The sequence below is a fragment of the Nipponia nippon genome, unplaced genomic scaffold (genome assembly GCF_047370975.1).
Source record: "Nipponia nippon isolate SJK-2023a ecotype South Korea unplaced genomic scaffold, ASM4737097v1 scaffold_31, whole genome shotgun sequence".
In the NCBI taxonomy this organism is placed as follows: Eukaryota; Metazoa; Chordata; class Aves; order Pelecaniformes; family Threskiornithidae; genus Nipponia; species Nipponia nippon.
Window position 1 is genome coordinate 732,794 of NW_028262349.1, and position 27,438 is coordinate 760,231.

General features: G+C 53.8%; 1 protein-coding gene across 2 annotated transcripts in view; it reads right to left on the reverse strand.

The window, feature by feature from the left end:
• Window positions 1-667: 667 nt before the first annotated feature.
• Window positions 668-27,438, reverse strand: part of SBNO2 (strawberry notch homolog 2) — a 66,035-nt gene continuing 39,264 nt past the window's right edge. For both annotated transcript variants that reach the window (XM_087769581.1, XM_087769582.1), the window contains 28 exons: window positions 27,030-27,194; window positions 21,309-21,401; window positions 20,579-20,675; window positions 20,009-20,169; window positions 19,430-19,563; window positions 18,814-18,904; window positions 17,302-17,445; window positions 16,669-16,786; window positions 16,132-16,237; window positions 15,786-15,939; window positions 15,210-15,386; window positions 14,454-14,551; window positions 11,913-11,995; window positions 10,689-10,889; window positions 9,940-10,115; window positions 9,601-9,732; window positions 9,180-9,315; window positions 8,384-8,496; window positions 7,789-7,860; window positions 7,120-7,228; window positions 6,726-6,800; window positions 6,272-6,415; window positions 5,978-6,072; window positions 5,529-5,621; window positions 5,193-5,324; window positions 4,879-4,955; window positions 4,509-4,699; window positions 668-4,067 (listed from right to left, as the gene is read on the reverse strand). In XM_087769581.1, coding sequence (XP_087625707.1) covers window positions 3,442-4,067; window positions 4,509-4,699; window positions 4,879-4,955; window positions 5,193-5,324; window positions 5,529-5,621; window positions 5,978-6,072; window positions 6,272-6,415; window positions 6,726-6,800; window positions 7,120-7,228; window positions 7,789-7,860; window positions 8,384-8,496; window positions 9,180-9,315; window positions 9,601-9,732; window positions 9,940-10,115; window positions 10,689-10,889; window positions 11,913-11,995; window positions 14,454-14,551; window positions 15,210-15,386; window positions 15,786-15,939; window positions 16,132-16,237; window positions 16,669-16,786; window positions 17,302-17,445; window positions 18,814-18,904; window positions 19,430-19,563; window positions 20,009-20,169; window positions 20,579-20,675; window positions 21,309-21,401; window positions 27,030-27,194 — 3,993 coding nt within the window. In that variant the 3' untranslated portion in view covers window positions 668-3,441. The remainder of the gene's footprint in view (window positions 4,068-4,508; window positions 4,700-4,878; window positions 4,956-5,192; window positions 5,325-5,528; window positions 5,622-5,977; window positions 6,073-6,271; window positions 6,416-6,725; window positions 6,801-7,119; window positions 7,229-7,788; window positions 7,861-8,383; window positions 8,497-9,179; window positions 9,316-9,600; window positions 9,733-9,939; window positions 10,116-10,688; window positions 10,890-11,912; window positions 11,996-14,453; window positions 14,552-15,209; window positions 15,387-15,785; window positions 15,940-16,131; window positions 16,238-16,668; window positions 16,787-17,301; window positions 17,446-18,813; window positions 18,905-19,429; window positions 19,564-20,008; window positions 20,170-20,578; window positions 20,676-21,308; window positions 21,402-27,029; window positions 27,195-27,438) is intronic.

Consider the following 27,438-nt stretch of genomic DNA (forward strand, 5'->3'; position numbering starts at 1 on the left):
GCATCTCCCAGGGGCAGGGAGAGCTCGTGCTTTGCAGGTGATCTGCGGTGCAGGAGCGCTGCTTTGCCTCTTCCCGGGGTCTGGGCGAGCTGCTGGGTCTCCCCTTAACATCTCCGACCACCCTGGGCCCCTGCGTGCAAGCCTGCTCCCCCCACGTGCCTGAGCCCAGCACCCCGAGGATGCCGGCATGCCTGCTCCAGCCTGCCTGACCGCTCGGGCCCCGGGAGCTGCCCCACTCGGCCTCGCCATGAACTCTGCGGGCAGCACCGCAACGCCCAGCCGCGGTTGCACAAGGCGCGGCGTGAATTGCTCCTCCACGAGCAGCGCCCGGGCTCGCCGCCATCCCACCTCCCGCGGGGACAGAGCAAGATGTGACGCAGCAGCGACAGCCCGTGCTGGAGAACGCGCCTCAACAGTGGCTCCTTTATCTCCGTTTTCCCCGGGAAGGAGCAGCCCCGTCCACGGCCGGTGCCGGCCCCAGGGAGGATCCCCCTCCGCAGTCCTCAACTGCCACCGAGCTGGGGCCACAGGAGAGAAACTCCAGCTGCCCGCGGGACCCCAGCCCTCGGCCCCCCTATCCTGATCCGAGTCCCAGGTGGGATCCTGGGGCAGGTCTACACCTCTGGACAGACAGACAGAGAGCTGGGACTTACAGAAATCCCGTGGGTGGCTTCCTTTCCATTTTTACTGAGCAGAATGAAAAATTATCCTTCTGAGGCAAGTAGAAAATTCATGAATTATTAGTCAAAGGCACATATTCTAAAAAAATCTCTTTACATATATACATCCCAATTAATTATAAATACACATAGAAAAACAAAGGCAAACAACAAGCGGATTAAAAAGTGCTAACAAAAAGGTGTAAGGGAAGAAAAAAAGGGACTCATTTAAAAATACATACAATCAGTAGGACAACTGCATAATAATTTAGTTAAAAGATATTGTTACATATTATTAACCCTGACAAAAACACAGGATCGGGGCAGGGAAGGGCTTCCTTGAAGGTGCTCTCTGTCTTTCCAGAGACCAGGGAGGGAGAATTGCATAATTTTAAAATTAACGTCAAAGCCACCAGCTCAGGCTCCGGGTGACGGCGGAGAAGGGGCTGGCGGAGGGTGCCTAGTGGGAGAACTCCTCCTCGTTATTCCTGAGTTTAAGCCTCTCTGACATGGGTTTTCCCGGCGTCCATTTCTCTCCTTGCCGAGAACTCGGCAAGCGCCAAGCGAACGAACCAGGACAGGGGCGAAGTCGGGGCCTCTCCACGAGTGGTGTGGACTGGGACATATTTTAAATAGAGGAGGGTCTGGGGAAGGGGAGAGCCTTGCTCTGCTCGGGACTGGGAAAAGGCTGTTGTGGCACCCCGAGAAAGCGGCGAGCACTGGAGGGCCCTGCGGCGAGAGGGGAGCGTGGCTGCCATGGGCAAAGCACAAACCTCTCGGGGCAGCAGCGGGGTCCCGGGGCAGGGGCGCGCAGGGGCTCCCTGCCTTTGATGCTAACTTTGAGGTAAGGAGCTTTCCTTGAACGCGGTAAAAACGCAGCCCCGGCGGCCCCGGCTGCAGGGCTGACCCCGGCCAGGTGGGCTGGCGGGAGGCAGAGGCCACTGGGGAGGGGGGGGGGGTAAGGCCAAGCCCCCAGAACAAAGGGCAGGGACCAGAGCAACCTCCAAAATGAGCCCATGCGGGCAGGTCCACGGTCTTAACGTGTCAGGGAAGGTAGCTCCTGTCTCGGCAGGAGCGCGGACGCTGCGGACGCTGACCCAAAGCACTTCCCAACGGCAAACAGGGTGCTCGGCCCCTCGCTGAGCCCTGGGGTGGGACACGGCGGGGTCAAGGCTCTCTGCCTGGAGGAGGGGACTCAGCCAGGCACTGTAAAGCTCCAGCCCCCTCAAGACTGACCTGTCAGGGCATGGGGGACCCCAGCAGAGGCCTCTCCCGGCCGGACCGCCTTCCCCGGCTCCTCTCCGAGGAACGGCCGGGCCAGCCAGGGAAGGTCTCGCATCCTTGCCCCGAAAACATCCTGGTGCCGCTTCTAGGAAATACCTCGATGACTCAAGGCAGAGAAAAGAAACACAGCAGAGGGGAGGCTTGCGGAGGAGCTGCCAGGCCTGGAGCATTCCTGCCAGCAGGCAGCTTCCCGCCAGGCTCCTTAAAGAGAGAAAACAACAGAGTTTCCCCGGGACCTGCCGAGGTGAGGTGCCGCTGGAGCAGGGACGGGGACAGGAGTGGCTGGAGGCTGCCCCTGTCCCGGGGAGAAGGCAGCTCGCCCAGCCGCTCCCGGCCAAGGGGCAGTGGGTTGTCTGGGGCAGTGCTTTGCAAAGCAGAACCTTTGCTCTTTGGTATCGGAGGTTGAATTTGCAGCACGAGCAGCGATACTGCACGTCCCTGGTGCTCACCAGGGAACTCTTCCCTTCTGGGGCCTGGGAGCAGCTCTCCCCGAGGTCAGCGGTGGGCAGGGCTGGGTCGCCCAGACCCAGGCACCCGGGCCCGCGTCCGTGGCCCAGCCAAGGACAAGCCCTGCAGAACAGGGCTGCTGAGACGGCCAGGTGAAAAGGACACCGCGCGACAGCAAGCAGTCGGACAAAGCACGGCCAGCCACGGCGACCTTGCAAGGCTAAAGTGCGGGACAGGCTGGTGCGACACACGGCCCTCTGCTCCGGGGAAGCCCCCCATGGTCCCAGCGTGGCCGAGCTCTGACAAACTCGCAAGCTCTGCCACGACACTGACAGATGAGGCGCGGGTGCAGCCAGCTCCTGCCCGCTCCCGCGGAGCTCGGGCAGCCCCAGAGGTGCCGGTGTCCCTTCCCAGGGAGGGCAGAGCAGGCGCGGTCAGTTTTGCTTCTCTCAGCTACGCCTGCTCAGCCCTGCACAGAGGGAGGACGCTTGAGCTCAGTGCTCCCGACTCCTCTGGGACAGCGTTCCCTTCCCCTCCACCCCTGCCTTCAGACCCAGCCTCCAGAGCAGCCTCGAGGCCCACAGCAGGGCTGGGGCAGCCCAAGAGGAAAGCGGCAGCCGTTTGGCCGGCCAGCGCTCGGGGGGAGCAGCTCTCTGGGCTGGAGGGCTGGGGAAGGCACGACCCAGCTTGGAAAGTCAGTAGTCTGCAGGGGGACGGGCACAGAGGAGGGGGCGTCTCTCCTCAGTCCTGCACGGGCACTGGCCCTGGAGCAGGACGCGAACACAGCAGAGGCCATCAGGCCAGATCAGCTGAACTGGGCAGCACTCAACTCCCCCCAAGCGCATGTTACATACAAATCTATACATGCCTGACTGTATAATATATATAAATAAACTTTGCTTTAAGGAACTATAGGTTTTTTTTCTTCCCTCAAAAACAGAAAAGGGTCAGTCCAAACCAGTAGAAAAGCTGGGGCTCCCCAGCTCTCACCTCTGCACCAAAGGATGTGGATCCACAGAGCCGAGCATCGCCTGGCGTGCCCAGCTGGCTTTCAGAAGTCTGGGAAAGACCTACTGAACTGGATCACGCTCTGGCGCTCCTGGGGGAGCATGTTCTCCTGGGGGGCCCCATTTAACGTCCTTAGCATGTCCTCCAGGATCTCTCTAAAATTGATATTCCCATCCTGTTGGACAAAATCTTCCTGCTGCTGCTGCTGCAGCGTCTGCAAGGGTCCCGGGCGAGGCAGAGGCAGGTGTTCATGCAGCGAGGAGCTCAGAGGCATGTTCCCCTCCAGGACGGGGGCCGGGCTCTCGAAGGCAGAAGGGTGGCTGAAGCCAAAGGGTAATCTGTGCTGCTGGTGTGGCTGGAGAATGGGCTCCGAGGGGAAGCGCAACGCACCGGGCTCGGGGTTCATCACCACATCGGGAATGCTGTTGCCGGGAGGGCCATAGGTCAAATCCAGGATCTCGTCCTGGTGCAGGGAGTGCCTGGGCAGGGGGACGCCGGGCCCCGTCTGCGTGAGGTCCAGGGACTGGGGCAGGATGGGCAGCGTCAGGGAGAACTGCGGGCTCTGCTCCTGGGCCTGGAGGAGTCGGTTGTGCTTTCGCTTCACGTTCTCGTCCATCTGCTTCAGCTCCTCCAGCACCTTACGGACACAGCTCTCGGGGATCTTTATCCCTAGGGGAGGAAGGTGCGTCAGCCACCAAGGCACTTCAGGAAGGGATGGGGCACTGTGGCGACAGAGGGGCGGGCAGCAGCACTGGGACCCATTCCTCAAGGACCCTCCCAGCCTGCTTCGCCTCTCGGCTGGGCTGCGGAGCAGGGAGACGGGACTGCAACCAGAGCAAAAGCAGCTCGATGGCAGGCTCGCAGCAGGCAGCAATGGCACCGCTTCACATGGGGATGGAGGGGGCTCACACCCTCTGCCCACTGCCCAAACACGTCAGGGGAGCCCCGGCTCCCCTCCTTCCCACAGGGTCACCTAAGCAGTGGGTGCTTCCAGGCTGGGACACAGCCCTGCTTAGGAAGGGAATTTTGGCACTGGCAGCTGGACCCCTTCTTCCTTCTCCTAAGTTGTCCTGCTCCCCTTCCCCTTTCCCTTCCCAGCACTTCACCCACCGACTTGTTTCTTCTTCTCCTTGGTCTTGAGGCGGACGATCTGCAGGTAGCTGGTGTTGGTGATGTCTGCCATGATGCTGGCGATCTTGCTCCAGACCCGCAGCAGGGCCCCGCACAGCATGTAGTAGTGACGCAGGCGCATGCCCTGGAAGCACTCCTTCCCCTCCTGGATCAGCTTGCAGCTCCTGTTCCTTCAGGTCAAATGGGAGAAAACCGCCCGACTCGGCACAGGCTCCCACGGCAGAGCAGGGTCCCCCACCCGCAGCCTCCCCGGCGCGGTCCTGCCCCGCTGCCACAGCCGGGGACCCTCTCCCCGACACCAGCTCTGCCCTGGGGAGGGCAGGACAGGCTGGGGCTGCAGATGCCTTACCAGACGGCATGGTTACACTTCTTCAAGGAGAAGTGGTAACTGCTCTCCCAGTGCTCCTTGGCTTCCTCGGGCAGCACCTGCAGAAGACACATGCAGCATTAGAGATCTTCCATCATCCAGCATGCAGCCGACACTTGAAAGCCAGGGCTGGGAGCCAGGGCACCCAGGTGCTGCCGCTATCTCTCTCTGCCCAGCCCACAACAGGGCTACAAGGAGCTGTGAAGGGGTTACAGCAAATGTCCTTCCAAAGCCACCCCCGCCCAGAGAAAGGCTTTTCCCTCTCCCCACACTGGAGGGCTGCAGCTCCCACCTACCCGCCGGTACTTCTTCTGCAGACTGTCCAGGCTCTCAGGCTGGCTTTGCTTCCCAATATTTGGCTTGTAGAGGATGAAGTTCTTCCCGCGGCTCTGCTCTGCCAGCAGACAGGTGTGTTTGCTGCCTCGCATCTGTCGGGGCAGAGCTGATGGTTACAGTCACAGCCTCTCTCCCCAAGCCCGTATTTCTCTAAACTAACCCCCTTCCTTCCAGGATGGAGGTTCTTGGAGGCATCTCTCAGCCCCCAGCAAGAGGTCAGGCATAGACCTCTTACAGCCATGGTGGACCTTCTCCCGTTGGAGTCATCCTCCAAGCTGAGGTGCCCAGGGACCCACCTTGTAGGAGAGGTAGAAGCCATCGAAGGATCCTGTCAGTTTGAGTGACTTCTCATAAGCTTCCTCCCACTTTAAGCCTCTGTCGACACTGATCTAAACAGGAACAAACAGAGGGACTCTGTAACTTCAGAGCGCAGGACAAGCGCATCATTGTCTGTCGCACAAATCGCACCCTCAACACAAACTCGGTGCTGCTGCAGCCTAGAAACTGCCACTGCCAGACTGCCCTCACGATTATGGCAGCCCCGAGCCCCTGGGGCAGGGCAGGGCCTCTCCTTGCCTCCTCTCTGTAACTCCCAACATCAGTCACCTGCTCATGGCCAGGGCAGATGTGACACAAACATGACACAAAGCCACAGGGCAGGGGGAGGGACCCAGCAGCTCACAGCCCCGGACTGGGAAGCACTGGAGAAGACCGGACTGCAGAGATAGCTGCACAGGCTTCCTACCTTATAAAACACGACCTGCCCGTCCTGCGGGTGCCCAGGAGTCAGGAAGACCTCCTTGCTCTCCTCGTAGATCTCATCCACTCCTGGGGCTAAATCTGCAGAAGGAGAAAAGACTGCTGTAGGATCCATCTTCCCGTACCACCTCCTCTCCCTGCAAGAGTCTCAAGATCTGTGCTGTGTGGGGACACCGCAGTGCCTGAGATGGCCATGGAACAGCCATCGGTCAGCACAGGGAGGAGCAGAGAACTCAGGGGTGCAGTAGGGAGAGGTCTGGCCACCCCTCTTTCTCCATACCTAGGATGCCCATGTCGTATTTGCCCTCCTTCTTGTCCTTTTCAATCAGATAGTCAAAGGTGTCAGAAAAATACTGGAAGAGCATGTTCTGCTTGTCCACCTCCAGACCCAGGATGCGGTTCAGGAACTTGGTGATGGAGCAGTCTGCAAGAGCGTGGCGGGTCAGGGAACATGGCACGGCCGGGCAGGGAGCCCACCAGCGCACTCCCAAGGAGAGCCACCCAACAAGCCACCCAACGCCCCTTCCCGACGGCAGCACAGCACTAATGCACAAGGGCTGTTCCTCTAGCTGGGGTCAGCCTCCAGGCTGCTGCAGGGAAATGTGACCTGCAGGGCGGGCTAATCCCCGCAGGACCTCCCCTGGAGGCAAACACCCTGCCCCGGCTGCACAGCCGTGACACCCCCGCCTCTTTCACCGCTCCCCTACGCTGGACGGGAAAAGCTTGACACGTACCCTTCTCCACCGCGACAGTGCCATACTTCATCTGATTGCAGCAGATCCCCACAGAGATGAGACCTTGCTTCATTTCTGGAAGGGCAGAAGACAGCTTATGCATTTTAGGGTTAAGCTTCTCCTCAGTAGTCCTGCAGGGCTGCTTCCCCTCCAGCTGTGCCCATTATTTCCCAGCTAAGCTTGTCCCAGACCCGTTTTCCCCCGCCTCTGGCAGGGCGACATGCACCTGGGTGGCCAACTGCCCTGCTCACTAGTGAGCGGCTAAGCCAGGGGTACTGTTCCCTCCCTCTGACCTGCTGCTCCAGCCTGCTGCTCGGTTCTTCAAGCGTCTCAAACCAGAGACTGACCCGGCCAGCAAGGTGCAAAGAAACCCCAGAGCTGATAATGTTCTTACCATGGAAAAACGCAGCCTCCCCTCTGTCGTAGCTCTTGGGCACAGGAACTCTGTTCTCCGTGTGGTTGAGGATAGTGGAGAGAACTCTGTCTAGTGCTTTAGCCCCGTACTGTGAAAGGAGACAGGAATCGCGCATGGGACAACCCTACGCTGGCAGCCCAGCAGTGGACTGCGCGTGTCACAACACTTCTGCCGGCACTGCAGAGAAAGCCGTCGCCTCCAGGAAAGGCCGCTGACCTGGTGGCTGTGCCAAGGGGGAAGCCACGTGCCAGGGGCTCCTCTGTCCCTGGGGACCAGAGTACAGGACCCTGCACGTCCGCACCCCGGTGCTGGCACCAGCTCCCTTGGGGGCAGAGGCCCAAGCGCCCTTCCCGGCTCCCCCGTGGGACCACGAGCCTCTTGCCAGCGCAGTGCTCAGATACACAATGCTGATTATTTATTAACTGATTATTAACTGATTATTAACTGATTATTAGCTGATTATTAGCTGATTATTAGCTCCGTTCTGCACGCGGTACGTGAGGCTACAGGCGGGGAGCTGGGTGCTAGGCCCGATCCTGCCTGTAGATGCCAGCAATGATCTTCCTGGCTCTGCCTCCCGCTGAAGGCACTTGCGAACTACATCAACCCCTCCTTGGCTGAGCTCCCCCGAGAACAGCCGCAAGTTACCTTATTCTCAAAGTTGTACTTGCTGAGGTCTCGGGATTCCGTGGCCCGTCGGTCTCCGTGAGTTAAGGCACCCTAGGAAGGCAGACAAGCAAAAAGCCCTTACTTTTAGCTGTTGTAAAACAGCAGGGAAGGATGGCCAAAGCCAGGTCTCAGAAGAGGCCAGGATAAGAACGTGCTGTGGGGAGGCAGTGTTCCTCTGGAATATTGAGACTTTACCAAAGTATTTGGGGATTTATCAGAAGTGAAGAAAAATGAAACAGAGACAAATTAATTATTCCATCAATTACTTCATCAGCTTTCCGGAAACAGATGGGTTTATGCTCTGGTAACAGTGGGGGAATTCCAGCATCTGGAATTGGGTTCTGCTTCCCTGAAATTCCTCCTGATGCCTTGGTTACATATTCTTCTTCACTTCCTTTCCCAAATCCCAGGCTGCTAAAAGCCACCCGCGTTCCTCAACTGCAATGCCTTCAGTCAGGGGTGATGCAATCCCCCGTACTAATTACACTGGCCACGCTGGTGGGAGCACCGAAATGGAAGCTCGTCAGAGGGGATTGGAACTGACACATTAATCTCTTTGCTGCAGGGCACTCACTAGGCTCTCCAGACGTTTTGCCACGATGGATGCAAACCTCCTCTCCCCTGCCAGCTCAGAGATAAGGAAGACATACTCTGGAGCAGAAACCTGGTTCGATCGGTGCGTTCGACCTACAGGGATATGAGAACAGAAGTGAAAGGAGAGGTTGGTACCGGCCGGCTGGTACGGGAAGGGAAGCTGAGCAAGAGGTGGGAGAGCCAAAACAACTTTCTGTGTCTTGCTGGTTTTCAAAGGAGACCTCTCTTTGGGGGAAAAGGACAGAGGCACAGTTGCATTCATCACCCTGGTGCTGCTGAGACCTTGGCAGAGTTGAGTTTATAGCCCTGACCCTCTGGGGCTGAGGAGCGACTCCCCAGTTTGAGCTAGGATGTGCATTATTTCTTTTCTGCTCACGTACTGAGGAACCGTCCCTCCCCACCCTGCAGAGCCTCCCCAGGGTGGAACAGGAATCCCCAGGCACTGCCGGCATGTTTCCTGAGGACACATTGCTAACACGTACGGGAGGGTTCCCCCTTCCCACACTGCAAATCACTCCTGAAGTCAACGCAAACCTTTCCCACAAGATAAATCAGTCACAACCGCTTTGTGTCTGCCTTTCCATCCTGGCAAAACACAGGAGCACCGTGGTCTGCAAGGCGCCCTATCTCAGAAAGCTAAATACACCCGCCCCAGCTGTGGCACAAGCCTGGCTCGGCGGCCACGCACGCCTTGCCTTCCCAGGGCTGCCCAAGGCTTCGTGGTCTGAACCAGGCTCAGGGGAAGGGGACAGCGACCAGGAACACCCAGCCCTCACCGAACTGCTGTATGGCCCGGTCTGCGCTCCAGGGCAACTCCAGCGTCATGTGGACCCGGCGCTTCTGGTTTTTCACCCGTCTGTCTGCTTGGAGAGAGATACCTGAGCTGGAGGCCTCGGAGATTATTGCTACAAGCTAAGGGAGAGAGACAACAAGTGAGAAAAGAGAGCGAGGTTCCTGGACATCTGCAAAACCGCTTCAAGAAACAGCCCAAAGCGCAGCGGTAGCCCCAGCCCGCGAAGGGACCCAGGGCTCCTCGTCACCTTCCAGCAGGTCAAACAGACAGAAAGCTGCAGAGCCTTGTTGGCCTGAGGCTGGCAAGGCACAAGCATCCAGAGGCACCCTGCTTTCCCTTCCCCTCTCAGCGTACTCGCTCCCGTGCAGATGTTTGGAGGTTTCCTTAGCTCGAACCTAACTCACCTTTTCCCCTTTCATAAAACGCTCCTTCTCCTTCAGGTTGACATGGTCTATCGAGAGGCCTTGCTCTGCACGAGACTCGAACATGACGGAGCCGTCAGGTCTGCAAACCACCCGGCCCTTGCGCCCCGTCATCTGCACACCGCACAGGAGAGGGAGAGGCTGTTAGCAGAGGGGAGAGACCTGCACGGCGCAGCAAGTCAATTTAGAAAGTCAATTCTCAACGGCTTTTTCAGAGTGCAAGGAAGGAGAGGAAGCCCTCTCCCAGCAGGAACCTCCTTTGCTGGCCCCTTTTCCTGTCACCCAGTGCCACCGAAATACACTCTAGACCGTGAGGAGTACCTCAGCCACATGCTCCGGGCCCCCAAAGTGATTGATGAGTTCATCCAAGGTATTGAGAGGTAGCTCTTTGCCCAGTGCTTTTACTTTTGCTAGGAGGTCCTGCTTCATCTTTTCCACGTGTTCTAGTTCTCTCAGGACATGCGTCTCTTTCTGGGGAGGCAGCATGTGAGAATTACCTGCAATGTAAAACGCAAAAGTTTAGAGTTACCTGGTAATTGCAATCAGAGGGGGGGGGGAAAGTTGTCCCAAAGGGCTTCTGGGGGCACTATCTGATGAGCCGGCAAAGACGCCTTGACTTGCAATAAATGCTGCTGGGCATGGAGTGAATTCCCTCTGTGCTTCCCCCTGTTTTGGTGGGGAAAGGAGCACGCAGGGCGAATTCTTCCTGCTCACTGATCACAGCAGGTTAAGGCGAATCAACCTCACGAGCCCAAGTTTGACCACCACAGGATAAAATCTAGTCAAGATCATAAGGCTGTTCCAAGCACAGAAGGAGCTTCACCATTCCAAGACGACACCTAGAGAGTCTCCTCACATCAGCTCACCGACTCTGCAGCCCCCTTAGCCAGACCCCCCCAAAGCGTCACGTCTGATCTGCCGCTGTCCGTGCTCGCAGGGCACTGGGGTGGGTGGCTGCTCCAGCTGCGTTCCCGTGCACTGGGTGCCATGCTCTACAGAACGAAGTGACTCCGGTCCCCAGCTCCCCCTCAGGGAGGAAGGAGCTAACCCTGTGCTGCTGCTCTGCTTACTTCTGTCCTCGGCTGCGAAGCCGTTGTAGGTGTGCTCAACGAAGATGACATCGTCCGTCTCAAACACGGACTCTGGGGAGGAGTTGAAGTCACTTTCGAGCCCCATGTCGGAGTCGGTGCTGCTGTCGTCGCTGATCTTGATCACACCCGCGGGGTCACAGACGCCCTTCAGAGCCTTGGCACAGCGGCCCCTCTGCTTCCCTGCAAGGGAGAGTGAGGGGTGTCAAGGGAGAGTCCCAGCCTCGTGCATCAATGCAGAACAGCAAGTGCCAGCTCAGAGAGAGGAGGAGGAGAAATCACAAAACAGGTGAGATTGCCCCAAATGAAAGGCTGATCTTGGAAAGACAGAGCCTCTTGGGTGGGGTGGGGGGCAGTTAGGAAGGGAGGGAGAGAAGGGGAGGGAGAGAGAGAAAGGGAAAGGAAGAGAGAGAAAGGAAGAACAAGGCAATCTTTATCAGGGCTGAAGCTGGTTGCACACGTCAGGATGAACACGCGGCCGGCTCTAAGCAGTGCTAACTCCTCGGGGAAGGAGCCTGCAGGCGTGACTGCCTCCAGAGGAATGTGCAGGACACAGGAAGGTGCCAGTGTTTCGGGACGCTGTTTACTTCCAAGCACAGTAAGACATGCCCCTGCTACGTGAGAGGGTTCACGCACCAGCTTGCACAGGCTGCTCTGCAACAGCAGCCACTCCGGATAACCTCCACACTCTGCCAGTGCTGCTGTCCCCCTCTTCCCCCTTTCCCACATCCCACCGGAGAAATCCCCAAACTCTTCTTACCTGCAGCCGCAGCCAATAATTTGGCAGGGAACTGATTTCTTCCCCCCAGGACACCTGCCATGCTATAAGGAAGGGGCAGGGGAGAACCCCCCCTTGCTGCAAGGGGCTTCAGACATGCAGCCAGGACTCTTGTGCAATCTGCCCCCCAGTCCAGGCAAGAAGCGGCTGAGGGAAAGGGGCACAGCTACTGGGCAAGTGGCGGAGGCGAGGACCTACACTGTGGCAGGGAAGTGGGTTAGAGGGAGGAAGGGGTGAATGACCTAGAGCTGCCGTCCTCCAGATGAGAGGGAGTGATGGGAGATGTGCGGGAGGGCAAACTGAAACCAGGGCAGAGTAGCAAAAAGCATGAAGTAGGGAAAAGGGAAGAAGAAAAAGAAAAAGCTGAGTGGCTGGGGTGAAGCAGCAAGGCAGGAGGTCAGATGCTGGGCAGTGGAGTGTGCTCTTACGTTTTCTTTTAATGCCAGTTCCTTTTTCTCTCTTTCTTTTGGTTGAAGGAAAGTGCTTCTGAATTAGTGATAGAAAGACGCCTCTGAAAGTAAGATGCAAAATTTATTCTAGCTACCAGGAATAGGAACATCTGCCGGTTATCATGTAGCAATGTGTATTTGAGATAGCACCACAGTTCATGAAAGAGGGGTAAATCCTGCACCACAACTACTAGCGCGTGGTCAGCCAGCCCCTGGTACGGCGCGGCTCGCCAGAACAGCAGCGACTCAGACTGAGCGCCTCTCGCCAAAGGGCTCTGCCACGGGAGCGTGGGCTGCGCCAGCAGATCCTCAGCCGTGAAACGGGCGTGCCGAGGGATGCAAAGCACTGCAACGCCGGGAAAACGCTCTCTGCCGTGGCCTCCCTGCTGGCGGAGGGAGCGGGGCCGTTCCAGGGGACACTGCAACAGACCACGTGGCACGCCGAAGTTGCAAGACCTTTATATAGCAACTAAGAGGGAGTTTTAAAATGGGAAACACTATACTGGGAAGCTGTTACATCACTACTGAAAAATCCAGTAAGTCCCAGTGTCCCGGCCCCTCTCCAGGCTCTGACAGCAGAGACCACCGCCAGTCTGTCCAACAAATGTGCTCCACCAAGTCCTCTGAGTAACTGGACGTGGGCCTGCTTGCCCATGAAACAGAGAAAAGTGACAAAACACGGATACGTAGTGGTTTCAGGTGAATGGAAAAAAATCATAAGAGGTGGAAAACATATGTTTCTGTGGGCTGTTCTGCAAATGAAAGAGCAAATGCTTAAATGCTGATCATGTTGGGTGGGGATGAACCCCCCGTGCAATGAGAAGGCAGTGCTGAATGAGCCCTGGTTGGAAAAAACCAAACGTTGAAAGCAACAGCTGAGAGGTATGGACATGACAACTCGCCCGTGTGAGAAAAAGGGAGTCTCGGGAAGCAGGGAGGGAGCTCTAAGACCCTTGGTGTGAGGGGCTGAAGGAGCGGAGGCAGCACCGCTCCCCGACGGGGCAGAGCCCCGGGCGGGCTGTCGAGCGACTGCAGTCACAGGCACCAGGAGAGCCCTTTTGTCCTGGGGCGAGCCTGGGCTCAGAACGCAGACTCGCTCTCAGGCCTGGAGCCTCCCTGCCATGAAACCTTGCTCATTTTCCCGACACTTGCATTCCCGGCCTTCCCTGCAAACAAAGGGTTGGGCTGGTATTCACTCACTGAACAATCCGTTTATTTTTAACCCCGTTTCTCGGCATCTTTTGAACAACTGCTTCTTCCCAGCACACTTCCCTCAAGAAATCCCCTGAAGTGCTGTAAAACCAGGACGCCGCAGCTGGAGGCTCAGCAGATGCCAGGAGACACTCAGTTATCTGGCCAGTGCTGCTGAGCAAAGAGCTCTTGCCCCTAGAACCGGGGACAGAGTCGAGCCGTGTGCGTGATCACTAACAGACCCTTCCTCCTTTGACAGCTGAGCACGGCTCAGAGGGACCACGCAGTCCTCCAGACTCAATCCCTCTGAATTCTGTGACATGAAAAACAATCCAAGAGACGAAATCAACCCAAGCAGCTGTCAGACTTGCCTTGCGCACTGTCACCAAACTGGTATTTGTTTTTCAGGAATGGACTGGAGGCAGCAGAGTGACACAGACCAACACAACCCCTCCGTGAATAAGGGAGGAAAGCTTTGCCTAAACCGGACACATACTGGCTCTGGCATCTCTCATTGCTTTCACCTGCATCAAAAGTCACTTCAAAAGAAAACAGTAACAGCCCTATCACCTGCGGAACAGAGGAAGCGCAGCTCAACCCAACGTCCCAGGTTTTCATCACCCATCGTGCAGGAGTAGCCGCGTTCATGGGACGGGCTGGTATTTTGAAAGCTGCAGAAACGCGGGGGAGCATAAGCCTGCTGAAAGGGTAGCAGGAGTCCTGCTGCTGGCTTCGCTTCAGGCGCAACCAACTCGCCCTTTCGCTAGAACACAGGCGACACAACCAGGGCATGCAGAAGCCCAGCCGTCGAACAACGTATCCTGCCTGCTATGTGTGCTGAGAGCCAGCACTGGTGAATCTAAACTCCTTGGATCACTCCTGCCTCTCACTACTCCAGCGATGCCGCCTCACATTATCATCCCAGCCTCTCTGCCATTACATGAGATTCTCTTGCTTGCTTCTTCATTGTCAACAGCCCTGTTTTCCAAAGTCAGACCCCACAAACCACATCTGAGCTCACATTTCTGGCTCTCCTACACCTGCCAATTCCTTTCAGTGTGTAGAGTCTCGGATCAGGCTGTTCATGCAAGTTTGGACCACAGGAAACTTCAAAGTCCAGGGTCTAGCTCGTAAAGTCACGCTGAAGAAACAGTGCCCCAAGGACCCAGCTAAGCGTCCTCTCCATTTACAGCCTGCACAGGGCGAGGCGTTAGGAGACTGCGTTTCAAGAACTGCAAGTGATGAGTGGCCCCAGGGCAGGGCTTTGCCTAGCACGCCTCCAGCCTCCCATGCATCCCCCCAGCAGAAAAACAGGGATTTTTAACTCACTCTGCAGCAGAGACAAAACAATTCAGATGCCCATCGTTCTCATCCAGGACTTCTCTGGTGCGAGCCTCCCCAGTGGACTGCAGGCCGATGACGATGCACTGCAGGGAAACACAAGGGACGGCACAGCAAGGCGTCAGGGAGGGCGTACCGCAGCCGGCGTCAGGGCAAACAGCTACAGGTGCAAGAGGTTGCATTTCACAGTCCCAGGCACGTTTCCCTTGGACCCTGTCCCAAATATGTCTTGGGCCTGCAGCAGAGCTCCTGATCGAGAACCATCTCAAATCTTTCAGCATCCAAAACCATACATCTGCTCACACCACAGAGAGGATGACTCTGATTACAGAAGCTAACCGACTTCGCTAGGTAGTTTCTGTCCAAAATTTCCAAATTGCATCCAGCTGGATGAAAGGACAGGGCTGTGCTCAAGGTGAAGGATCTGGTACCTCTTCTAGCTTGAACATGACCCAAAATGCTGTTTCAGATCAGCTTGCCCACATCTACCATAGATGAGCAGCGGGTGACACCTCAGAAGACGAGACCATGTTAACTCCCCAGTATAATTTACCATGAATGTTCTCAGAAACCTGAACACTGCACTTCATTCTGGTTAACCTGGAGAGAAATTCATCCTTAAAGAGGTTTGAAATTACTTTCAAGTCAAGCTGAACAATAATTAACTCCCTTCGGTTGCAGACTACAAAAAATCACTTGTAAGACTGACGGCTGTTACACTGCAGCGAGGCTCTGATACCACACCTTATCCTTCGCCAGCTCTTCCTTGGCAAGCTCAACGAGTCGCCGGACTTTAGCAGCAATGCAGAGATACTTGAAGAAGCGCTGGTGAGCTGACCAGAACTGACCCCACAAGGATTTCCGAGACTCCAAGCCGATCCGGTCGGCTGCCTGCTGGAACACCATCAAGGCCTCTGCCCACTGCAGACAATACCGAGAAAGGCTGAGTTAATATCTTAGTTTTCTTTTTCATCACTGCCGTGCAGGAGGTTATGAGAACAGTCTGGGGTTTGATAATCTGATTTAACGTCAGTATTTATGTCGCTGTGTTAGGCTGAACGAACAGTCTGGTCATTCTCTCCTTTCTGCGCTAGCACAAAGTTACAAGCTCTGGTTTGCAAATATGGAACATTTAAATAGGAGCAAAAAAACAGAAGATGATTTTTTACGTAAGCTGAGCAAGTGTACCCTTTTCTTTCTTATAAAGAAGGTCTGTGGTCATGGCCAGGTTTAGGATCCCCAAACCCTCCCACATAACAAGTGGCCGTCCCCAAAGCGCAATTAAGCATCAGTCTCCCTGCTGCAGTGGGACCAGCTCACCAGCTTCGCTGCCTTGTCGTAGACAATCTTGTACTGCTGATCCAGTGGGATCTCCTCGATTCTGAAGGTCACTCCAGTGAAACTGAGCTGCCTGGCAATGTACATTCCACTGACCTTCATGTCCATTGCCACGATCTCCATTGCACCGACTCCCCTGGGAGAGGAAGACAGCGGTGAAACCCCTTCCTCTGCCACAGGGCAGCACCAGGTAGGTGCCTCTGCAGAACCACCACCCGTCCTGGCTCAAGCGGTCCCCAGACACCGTCCTCAGCACTGCACCCACTTCCCAAACAAAGGCTGCCACAACACGTAAGTCACATGGAAAGGGATGCTGGACGTGACTCACCTCTTTTCGATGGCATGCAGGAACTCATCGAACGCTCTGAAAGGGGTGCCCTCCCCCCAGATCCCCAGGCGGCTCATGTAAATCATGTTTTTTGGCTCAGAGGCACCTGTTTGAACAGAATTCGCTGTTAGCAAAACCACAGAAGATGTGACTAGTCTTGACTCAAGTACGGTGAACTCTTAAGAGGACGGTCATTTGCCATCATGCCTCAGGAGACCCAAGGACCTTTCCAAACACTTCCCTCCATACGCTGCGGGGGCAAGCATCATCATACAGCTGAACAAGCCAGGAACAAGTGAAACTGGAGAGAAATTAGTCTGACTTGCCAAAAAGTCACGAATAATGGGCAGTGACGGGGCTCGGGGTGGACCCTAGCACCCCAGGCTCCCCTCTAGCACTGCAGTACCATTCACCTCTTCTTGCACGAGCGTGTGCTCTCAGCGTATGTGCTCGCGTCTCCAGGGCATCCTTCGGATCACAGAGGTGACTGGCGACCATTTTAGGCATGGCGCCCACACAATGCCGAGAGAAGCTTACCTGTGGCACTGGCATAAACAACCCTCGCGCGAGGCAGTTTGTTCTGAAGGTCCAGCACTGCTTTGCCCATTTTAGTAGAGCTGGCATTTTTGGCTTTGTGGCATTCATCAAACACAATCTGAGGGGAATGTCAGTTAAGGAGAACGGATCTATTTTCATCACGAGGATGGGAGCAGACAGAAAATACCACCCAGCCTCCTCCAGCCAACTGAACACCCAGTCCCAGTATCAACAGGACTGACTCCTTCCCCACGCTGCCTGAAATCTGTTGGTTTTGCCTCGTCCTCTGCTCCTCAGAGCCCGAAGTCATTCCCCCCCCTCTCCCGTCACCTCCAAGGTGTGTTTTCTCTTGCATTGCTGAGGGAGAAGAATGCTGAAAAGGTTAATCCCGGCTGCGTTCTTCCCCTCCTCCCATTAACGCTGCAGCCGAAGGAGGAGGAGAGGAGCGTGGGGGGATGCATGTGTTTACAGCATTTAAATATCTACCGCAGGCACCAGGCTGCTCGGCACAGCTGCTCCCAGTGACTTCAGATGGCCCCAAGCTCTTTGTTCCTTGGTGAAGTACAATCGCAAGCATGCAATTCTTCTCTCTCTCCAGTTGTTTGTTTGTTTGTTTGTTTTTTAAAAGGATACAACTCCATCAAAATTTTCCCTGCACCAGTCCAAAATTTGTTTTAAGCGTGTCCTGTGCTGTCCGCCTGCCTGGCTTTCACCAATCAGCGCAGAATAAGTGGCAAAGAGGACTCCTTCTGAGGTAGCTGTGTCACCATATTTAATCTGCAGAAAGGAAGAACAGGAGCACACACACTCCCGATGCTCGTCCCCGGTACGCCGCGCCCATTCTTTGCCCACCATCAGTACCGCCGACCGTGCTGTGCCTGTGCAGGACACATGCTCCTGCCTCCAAGAACAAAACCCGATCTGATAGCAGAACAGACAAAAGACTTGGTAGCTGACGTCCTTAGCACTTCTATTTGGCACTGAGATGTGGTGATGACAGGGACTCTAAATGTCTGGACAAGTTCCACTAGCCAATGTGTCAGCACATCTGGATGCACGCAGTGAAATGTGGAGACCACGCTAGGACTTCCATTTTCTGGCCAACTGAAGTCGCTTCGTTTTTTTAAGCAACAGTTTAGAACGTTTAGTTGTTCTGAACCCTCCCATCTGTTTTAATTACTTCTAGAAAATAATTTTCTCTTTGACCAGGTGAGATTGTTGCCTGTCTTACTGTCATGGGTCCCACCTGTAATGAAATAAAAGGTAGGGGAAAAAACCCACAGTCCCAATCTGAAGAAAGTTCCATTTAAAGCCTTTTTGGTCTGAAAACAAACATCCCTTTCAGCCTCTTAATAGAGCGCATTCAGAGGTGTCGAACACATGTGGTTTCCATTGACTTCATAAGAGCTGGTTGTTCAACACCATTAAAAACCAGAGGAGAGCGTTTCAGCGAACGGGCCAGCAGCGTGGCAAACACAAGCCCGGACAAGGCTGATGCACGAGACGAGACCAAGGCACAGGCTACGAAGAACCCTGTGACTAGCCACTACACAACTGCTGGTCGTTTCTTTTGAGAAACACTTCATCCCCATCACTGAGTAACTGGAAGAAAGCCTGAAAATTCTCTGAGTCGCTCAGCTGGAGGGAAACGTCCACGTGCTCAGCCATGGCACCGTGCGCCTGCAGCCCCCTGCCAGGCACCCATCTGTGCATTTTTATGTGCTCCCTTACTCGCATGCTCTGGAAAGCGGTTCCATGAAACCAGCGCTGGGAAATGTTAGCCCAGGAGGGCAGAGCACGGCCCCATCTAACAGGGGCTGTTCCTTCTGCAGGACTCTTCAGGAATGGCGAGAAAGGTTCAGGTCTGCTGCACTTTGCACTTGCCTGGAGACACTTCTCGCTCCCTGCAGGAAACAGCTCTGTGCTCACAGTGCAGCTCTGCAGAGCGTATAAAAATAGCAAGAGTCCAGAGTGGGAACAGCACGCTGAGAGAAGAGAACAGCACGCAGCTTGCTGTCTGCTACTGCCTGTGCCACCAGCCACGCGGAGGCAGAAGCGACTGCTGCTTTACACGCTAAGGCGGACCCATCTAACTGCTACCGTAGGCTGATTTTCCAGAACAGCGTTACAACTTCTCTCCCCTACCTTATTCAAAGCATGCACAGGAATGTGGGAGGCTTCGATGTCCTTCAGGTCTCTCTCAGCATCATACCTGAGATCATTGGAGACGCTGAACCTGCAAAGCAAGACGTGGGTCTGGTTACCTCCTAAGGAGATAGTCAGAGCACGCACAGTGATTAATAGCTCTGACTAAAGCAACAGTAGGTGTGCAAAACTGTCACATTTCCAACTGCCCACACACCTCGACGCAAGATCCTACAGCAGACTCCAGTCTGCCTCTTACAACAAGCCGTGTGTATTCTGCAGGAGAACCCCACACTCCAGGGGCTTGAGTCTGCACCTGGGAACTCCACGAATACCCCGACTTCAAAGAGAGTGGGGATAGGCTGGACACTGCGCTCCAGGCAGCACATAATCTGCTATTTCATAGTGACTCATTCTCCATTGCCGCTGCAGGGGAAATATTGCCATTTCACAGACAGCAAACAGGCACAAAGAGGTGGAAACGACTTACCAAAGGCCACAGCATGAGTCAACTATAAAGCCAACATCAGCACTAAGGAATTCCTTACTCCCAGATCCAAACTAACTCCAAGGTCTTACGGGAAAAGAGAAAAAAAAAAAAAACCAAACAACTTACCACAGAGCTTTTTTCCTCCCCTTAAGATAATTTTCAAAGATGATGCCCGCAACTGTCCTGCCCTTTCCAACTCCAGCACCGTCCCCAATGAGGAACCCAGCTCGCTGCCCATTGGGTAATAAAACTTCATGTTGCTGCAAAATCAGGAACAGAACTGGAAATAAACTGGATTTGCCTTTGCTAACAGCTTTCATGTGAGCACCACTTAACCCTTTCACATATCGCTTTGATGCAAGCGCATTTCCTGCTCAGATAAACGACAGCAGAAATGGTCAAGCGTCAGGGCCAAGCTCACAAGTGGCAGTTCACGGGAAAGGCCCCCAGGCCCCCGAAATGTAAAGCACTCCCCTCTGCAACAAAAGGCAACAGTTCTTGCCTCTTGGGGAAACAGACCCCACAGAAGCCCCCGGCTTCAAATAGTCCTTTTGGAAGGCATTTAAAATGCCGTACGCCAAAGCTTCTGAAGTTTCATCACTTATATTACAGGTTATTTTAAAACACACTTGAACATCTGTCCGTACAAAAGGCAGTTTCTTTCCAGTGTAAGACATGCAAGCTGGGCAAGGCGGAGCCACATACCTGGCAGGCATAAACGATTGCTTCCAGCTGTAGTGCAGAGAGTGACCCTTTGTCGGCAACGGAGCACGGCAGGGAGAGGCTGTAGGTGATGTCGGGTGGGGGGACGCTGGATAGCGTGCTCGTTTCAACCACGAGGTCAGGGTGGTGCTTCCCAATCTTGGCTAAATGACAATGCAGAGAACAGATAGCTCAAGATAGCTCCTGTCCCACAGGACACCTCAAAAAGGACTGCAGACCTCATATTAATAGTCTGCAGCCCTCTGCTCAGGAACAGAAGAGACAAGCCCGACACCTGCGCTTCACTCTTTTGTTCCATTGAAAATTCAGATTGCCAAAAGCAAGTCATGCCACCCCCAAAGGCAAGCAACAGAAAAGCGTTCTGTTAAATTAGCGTAGCACCGACAAAGGATCAGTACTCTGGTAACGTTTTTCTAGAAAAATCACAAGCTTGGGATGTGCCACAGCAAACACCATATGCTGCTTGCAGGAAAATGAGGGAGCAGTTAATTAGGTTGGTCCACAATGCCGTAAACAGAACTTCCCATACTCATGCGATGGCAAGACACTCACACTTTGAAGGTACGTATTCTGCATAGGTCTCCGTTTGTCCCAGCTCTTCCGTTTCTTCCTCCTCACCTTCATCCTCCTCCTCTGCAGGAGCCTGAGACTGAAAAGAAACACAGCATTGACCAAACGTTAATGTTCTCATCGAACTATGGACACACGCGGTGCTACGCAGTGCCAGAAACCACCACTGAAACCGTCCCTGTGCAAATTCACAAGCCCTTCAAATACAATGCATCTCATTTCTAGACTACAGCCACACAAAGAACACCCTCTGCTCTCGCCCACCCTGGGGGCCCAGCGAGCGCTTTACGAGCTACTTTCAACACCTCGTCCACACCAAATTAGGGAGAGATGTTTACGTCACTTCTCAGAGAGGCAGTGGGCTAGCCTGAGCTCTGCCCAGCTGTGCTCTAACCTGGCGCCGAGTAAAGGACCCAGACCAGCTTTACACTCAGCCTGGTACTCCGCAGCACACAGCAAAGTCACGTAACGCCAGGAAAAGCAGCCGCTACAGATTGTGTTGGCTTAGCCCAAATCATTCTTTAACATAGCGAGGTTCCACCACGGGACATATAAGACACTTCTGGGAAAGGGCAGCGACTGATTTCTGGCCGATTTTCTTGTCTCACTCCCTCCGAAGGGAAAACGGTCAGAACTGCTCCCCTCCACACTGCGACGTGACCGAGTTAAGAGCCTGGTGTCCCATCCTAGGGAAGCCAACCATCGTTCTCACCTGGTAGCTTATGAGGAGCGGGGTGTTGGGGACAGCAGGAATGTGGTCATTCGAACTGTTTAAGCCAGTGAACGATCTGCTGGGTGAGAACAGCTGGAAGAGAAAGGGTGCAGGTGAGAAAGCAGTCTTAACCCTCCGACCCCAGCAAGCATGAAAATACGACAACAGTAAAGATACTGTTCACTGCAAGAAGCGTGAACATTTTGTGCGTGTGCCCACGCGTGAGGAAAGCCTGCAGGGACACCCGTCCTCCCACACCTGCAGGACGGGAGTCCTTCCGCCAGCCTACACAGCACGAAGACGGGTCATCCCAAAAGGGCACATTTTGCCTTTAAACACGAGGTCCTTTCACAGACCTGTTAGCACTAACGGATCACCTGTGCAAACACCACCACTTTCGAAAGACTCTGACAAGCCAGCAGCCCCTGTCAAGACCTGATCGACGTTTGTTACGGGAGTACTGGATGTGCTCTGCGCTGGAGCGGTTACGCTAGTCACCGATCTCCCGTTTGTGTCGCAGGGAGCTCTGTACAAAACTGCTCTGCCGTTCCCGACAAGACAGGTCCTCGTTAAAAGGAGCTGCGTAGACTCTCGCTGTGGGATTGCGTGTTTTACTCTGAACTGGTGAGTCCAGCTGAGAGCTCTGGGCTGGATTTGCTAATGGAAGAGAAACGGCATCACTTTGTGGACCAGGAGGGGAGACTGGAGTACAGCCGAGGAAATCCAAACAGGGGCAATGGGAAAGACTGAACAAAATTGCAACCAAAAGCCATCGCTGGGCAAGGAGCAAGCATTAAATCAGAGCACCAACACTTTACGTCTTCTTACAAACTACCCTTGAGGCAAGCATTTACTTAACGATTTTGCAATTTTGTTTTTAGCATTAAAACCACTGTTCAAAGTAATTAGATAACTGCACCAGAACACAACCCGTGGGTCAGCACCCATTACCAGCTGCCCCGAGGTTAAGGGCCGCTATCCTTTGCCCGAGACCACCAGAGCCTGCACGCTTCCCGCTGCCCCTCGGGCTCACCTCACTCTTGCAGAGCCCAGGACCTCGGCTACCGAGCCCAGCCACGAGGCCCAGGGGCTCAAACCGCACCGAGACCCCCGCCAGGCCAGCGACGGCGGGGCCCGGGCTGCGGGACGGGCTGGCCGGCTCCCTCCAGGCGCCAGCTGCTGTCTCGGAGTTAATGATGGCTTTGGACCATCCAGCCCGCTGCACCGCAGCCGGCTAGGAGAGCTCCCAAGACACTCCTAGCTGGGAAGGCACAATCGAGGAGATCCTTTGTCTGCCCCCATGCAAACAAAATCACACTGGAATTTCCCGACAGCGAGCAAGGTCAAGCCAGCAGCTCATGGCATCCAAAGTAATCAGCAACTCCAGAAGCAGCACTACTTCAAATTTATAGCCTGCGAAGAGTGCCAGGCTTACAAAGAGACCCATGCTCCACCAGCAGAAGTGAAAGATGGGAAGTTCTTAAGCATAAACACTTCGATTATTTCCTTTTTTTAAATAAAAATTAAAAAAAAAAAAGAAAGAAAGAAAAAAACACCCTCCATTACTGGAAGCCTGAGTCAGAATTACCAGAAGGAAGCTGGACGGAAGAGCTGTTTTCAGTGCCAACAAATCTGGAGAGCAGGTGAAACATCTCCACCTACAAATCTGAGCTCAGTAGAAGTTTCTTCTTAGGCAAGAGAAAGGCCCAGATCTGCCGGAACGGCAGGACACCCTTCTCTCAGTTCTAGCAGTGGAAAGTTAATGCAGGTCTGGTTTTGCATCACAGTCTTCCAAGTATAAATCCCTGCTATCCCAGCTCAGCAGCGCGGCTTTGGCACACAGCATTTCACCTCGGAATTGCAAAGGAAGCGACAGAAACCTTGGTCCTTCGGAGCACTGAAAAACCAACCGCGCACCTGAGAACGTGCTGTGAGGGCCAGGCCAGGCGGGAGCAGCAGCCGTGGTGGGTGATATATCACCTCGCCCCAGGCTGAACTTGTACAATTCCTTCCTTTCTCTGCTCTTGCTCACCTCCCAGCTTGATTTTATCCTTCCTCTACGTTACACATCTAAAAACATCAACATAAGAGGCATACCCAGCGTACACACAAACACTGGGATGTCAGCAGGAGAGAGACTCATGCAGTAAAGCCGCTGACAATTGCACAATCGGACTCGGTCTTACTCCATTTTTTCCTCTTTGCATTATTCTCCATTTTACCCCATCTTGCCCTGACTTCCAGAGGAAAAGAAACAGTCACGTCTGGCTGACGAGCCAACTCCCCTCTGCATAAATTAAGTCCCTATCTATTAAGCTAGGAGAAGGGTGTTCGCATTTGTTAAGTGCTGTGAATGAGTTAGAAGAAACCACATCAGCAGCTCACAAAGCCTCTAGCTACGGGCTTCAGAGGCAGGGCTTTGCTTCCCCAGTCTTGACAACACCGCAAGCTCCCGAGAAAACACAATGGATTACACGAACTACTTTTAAAAGGTATTTCACAACTTCATTACAAATGAAGCCAGTGTGTTTCTTCTGCTAACTCCTGCAAATATTTAACAGCGTAGTAGCTCTTCCCGCCATGCCCGTTCCTGAAATGATAACGTTACATACGTCTCCTTTCCTTATGGATAACAGCTCTCTCCGCGGGGCACATGAAGGCAGCTCTGCGCCCAGCCATTTCCTCCTCCATCACAAACACTCCACCTAAACCTTCGGCACTGGCACTCGAGATAAGGGTTTCTTAGTGAGCCTGAAACGTTCAGCGTTGCGCAGCCGCACTGTGGTGCTTTCCACCAACTTTGCTCTGTCCCTTTCCATAAACCCATTTCCCCAGGGATAGTGACAGCGGACAGAAAGAAGGGGGAAAGCTAAAGTACAGATACAGTCCTTTCCACGCCGTATCTTCAAATGGCCGCAGGACAGAAGACAGTTCTTTTTTCTCTTTTTCAAAGAGGACAAGGTACAAGACTGTTCTTGCACCTGCGATCTCTATGGGGGTCTCCGATGCAGGGTGCATCCGCATTCACTTCCGAGATGTCCCACGTATCAGAGCTGTTCAGAGACTGCTGCTCCCGCTCCGCCTGAACCTCTGAGACTGAAATTCTGTCTCAGTAAATTCACTGCTGTCCCGACACCACAGTGCAAGGCTGAGCACCGCTCCCGGCCACGCAGCTGACTGGACGCGCTGTCTCCGAACGGACTAGCACCGAATCGCCTGGGTTACACATGCCGCAACGTGACCCATGTCCAGGTTTGTACTGCGGCTTAGTAACTGCCCTGGCTACTCAAAAGCCAAAATTCCTGCAATTTTATGGAGAATGATGGTTGTGTAATGACGTAGGAAGGGACAGGGAAAGATTACCTAAATTGCTTGTATATTGGTGCAGGATATCAGGAAAGTCTCCGTCCTGTACTGAATGTTACAGTAAGGAACCTTTTCTTCAGCACTGCCTCGAGACTTTGCAACAGATCACTTGTTTGCCTCCTTTAACAACAACAAAAAAAGCACATTTGAAATTCAGGTAATAAACCAGATGCCAATCGTGAGTCAATCTGACGATCCATTTACCTAGTGTCCTGTGAGTTACCAACTCCCATGCAAAAATGAAACTGAAATCTCCCGAGTAGGATGTACTTAACTGACACCTCATCACGAAATGCCAAACTCGGTAAAAATAAAAACACCAAAAAAGCAAGCAAACCGTCCCCCAACCACCTCTGCATTCAGAAAACACAGATAAGACAACGTTTAAAATAGCTAGAGATTCTTTTCAAGCGGAAGTCGTTTATAAATGGAATTCCATGGAGTTAATTGCCCTTATCTGAACCCAAGTGCTCCGCAGGACCAGAAGGGGCGAGGGGAGGACGTGAAGAACAGCATGCACCAAGACCGGAGACGGCGGCTCTGCCACGGTCAGACAAGTTAGTCTCACACTTACATGACATATATTTGTTTCTCACTTGCATTCCTTACACTGGATTTAGAACAGCTTTTCCCAGGAAGTTTTTTTGCTGTCTACTCCGCAGTCACAAAACTACAAGCTTTTTTAGGCATCGAGTATCTCGACCAGAGTTCACATGTTTAGAATCAGGACATCGCAGAACTATTTCTGTAGTGATTTAGGCTACTTCGTAAAAAACCAATAATAATAGGAGACTAGGAGTAACAAGGCACATGCCTTCTCTGTCTTGGGGGTGTATCTGTTTTCTAGCTTTTTTAATCATCCAGTTTACAAGCCTGTGACGTCTTCAGCCGTTTCTTTGGTTCAAATAGCTCAGCGCTCTTCCTGCTGTCTCAAACTTCACGTTCAAACGGGTGCAGAGTCAGCAGGCTGCGTGTGGACGGCCTGTGCAGCCCTCGCTGCAGCACAGCGGCGTGGCCCTGATCTGCAGCGCACTCATCCACGGGAAGGAGGGCAGTGGTGCTCCCTGCCTGCAGTTACAGACACGCCGAGCGCCAAGCAGACGCTGCAGAGGTCTATAAAGGTGATCAAATCCCACTGATTTCAGCAAGAGCTCAGGTGTCTGATTTGAGGATCTGCACGAATGGCCTAAGATCTCACGGAAAGCCTAAGGCAGACAGGAGCTTTGATCACCCAAGTCCCAGGCCAGGACCCTCGCCACCAAGCCGCACTCCCTCAATGCCAACCTGCCACCGAGCCACGCAGCAGCATCATTTCAAAGCAGAGCTGCTGCCAAGACTCATTTCCAAGCTGTGACAAACAGCCAGCGTTCACCATGCAAATACAGTCAGACACACTACTAACTGCAAAATGCAGCCTCTAAAAACACAACAGACCCTCAAAATACAACCGTGACTGCAGCACAGGCATGCCAGATTGCCTTCTGGGGCATTCACGTTGAAGGTTTTCCACCCACAATCTTCGTAAGACAACAACCTACAAAGGAAACCTACTGCACAGCCGGGCAGCCGCTGGGAGGGCCGAGATCCAGAGATTCAGCAGATGTGTACGCTATCGGTCCCACCAACAGCCAAAGCCGGTGGCCACCCGTAGCGACTGATACCAGGTTGTGCAATAGTGAGTAATCAGTCCCAGCAGATGAGGGAAAACAGATGGCAGCAGGCTGGTAAAAATGCACAGAACCACATGTTGCTGTGGGGCTGCCGGGAGATCACACGCCCAGGAAAACTCAGAGATGTAAAAGCTTGCAGGGACTTGGACTCAAAGTAAACACAAATGGCTAGTCTTAAGTTGAGACAGAGTTTGTTTTTTAGTCATTGTTACTAAAATATTTGCTATGGAGAATAAACAAATGGTGGCGGCTGCTGCTGGGGACAGTTAATGATCTACCTCACAGTGTTTTTCCTTGAGTCCATCTCTTCGGCACCCCTGAGCACCCTGTCGCAGGCCAAGCCGGACCTGCTGAACGTTTTAGGGATCCATCTTCCTCGGGATGCACCCACCTGCCCCAGCTGTCGGAAGAAAGAGCTGGTGCCTGCACCACACCGAAAGAGTGCCCGTATCCCTCTGAGGATGTCCAGGTTCTCTCCTGCTTCCAGGAGACTAAAGTATGTGTGATCGCTTCACCCCTTCCCTCCTCAAGTGAAGTTGGTAATAGCAAAACAACATCATCATAGTGCAACTTCACCCCCGGAGGGAACTGGCTGAGTTTCTTAATTTCTTGGTGAAAACACCATGGGATGAAGCCTGAGGTATTTAGTGTCTGATGGGGAGGATGGAAGAGGAGCAGCCCGTACCTCTATTTGGTTCTGCTGCGGCGTGTTTACATCCCATAATGTTGGCACGGGGTTCAGACTATCGGCAGGCCAGAAGTCCTTAGGATCCACAATGTCAGAGAGGGAATCCGCAGGGGACGAGAAGAGGGAGTTGTTGTTGGAGGGCTCATCGAGGTACGAAGAATCCTGAAATGGAGAAATGACCGCAGTTAGAGGACGCAGGATGAGAAGACCAGAGAGCTCCTTTCTCACACCTACTCATCCAGGACATTTTAATTTCTTGCTATTAAATGAGCAGCTCCGTTACTTCATGCTCCACAAAACTTCAAAATTAACTTGTAAATGAGGACATGCTCTAAGCAGCTGTTTCAAAACCTCAGTTTCTTGAAAAAGTAGGAAAAACATTGACTGGACAGAAGTGCTGGTACAC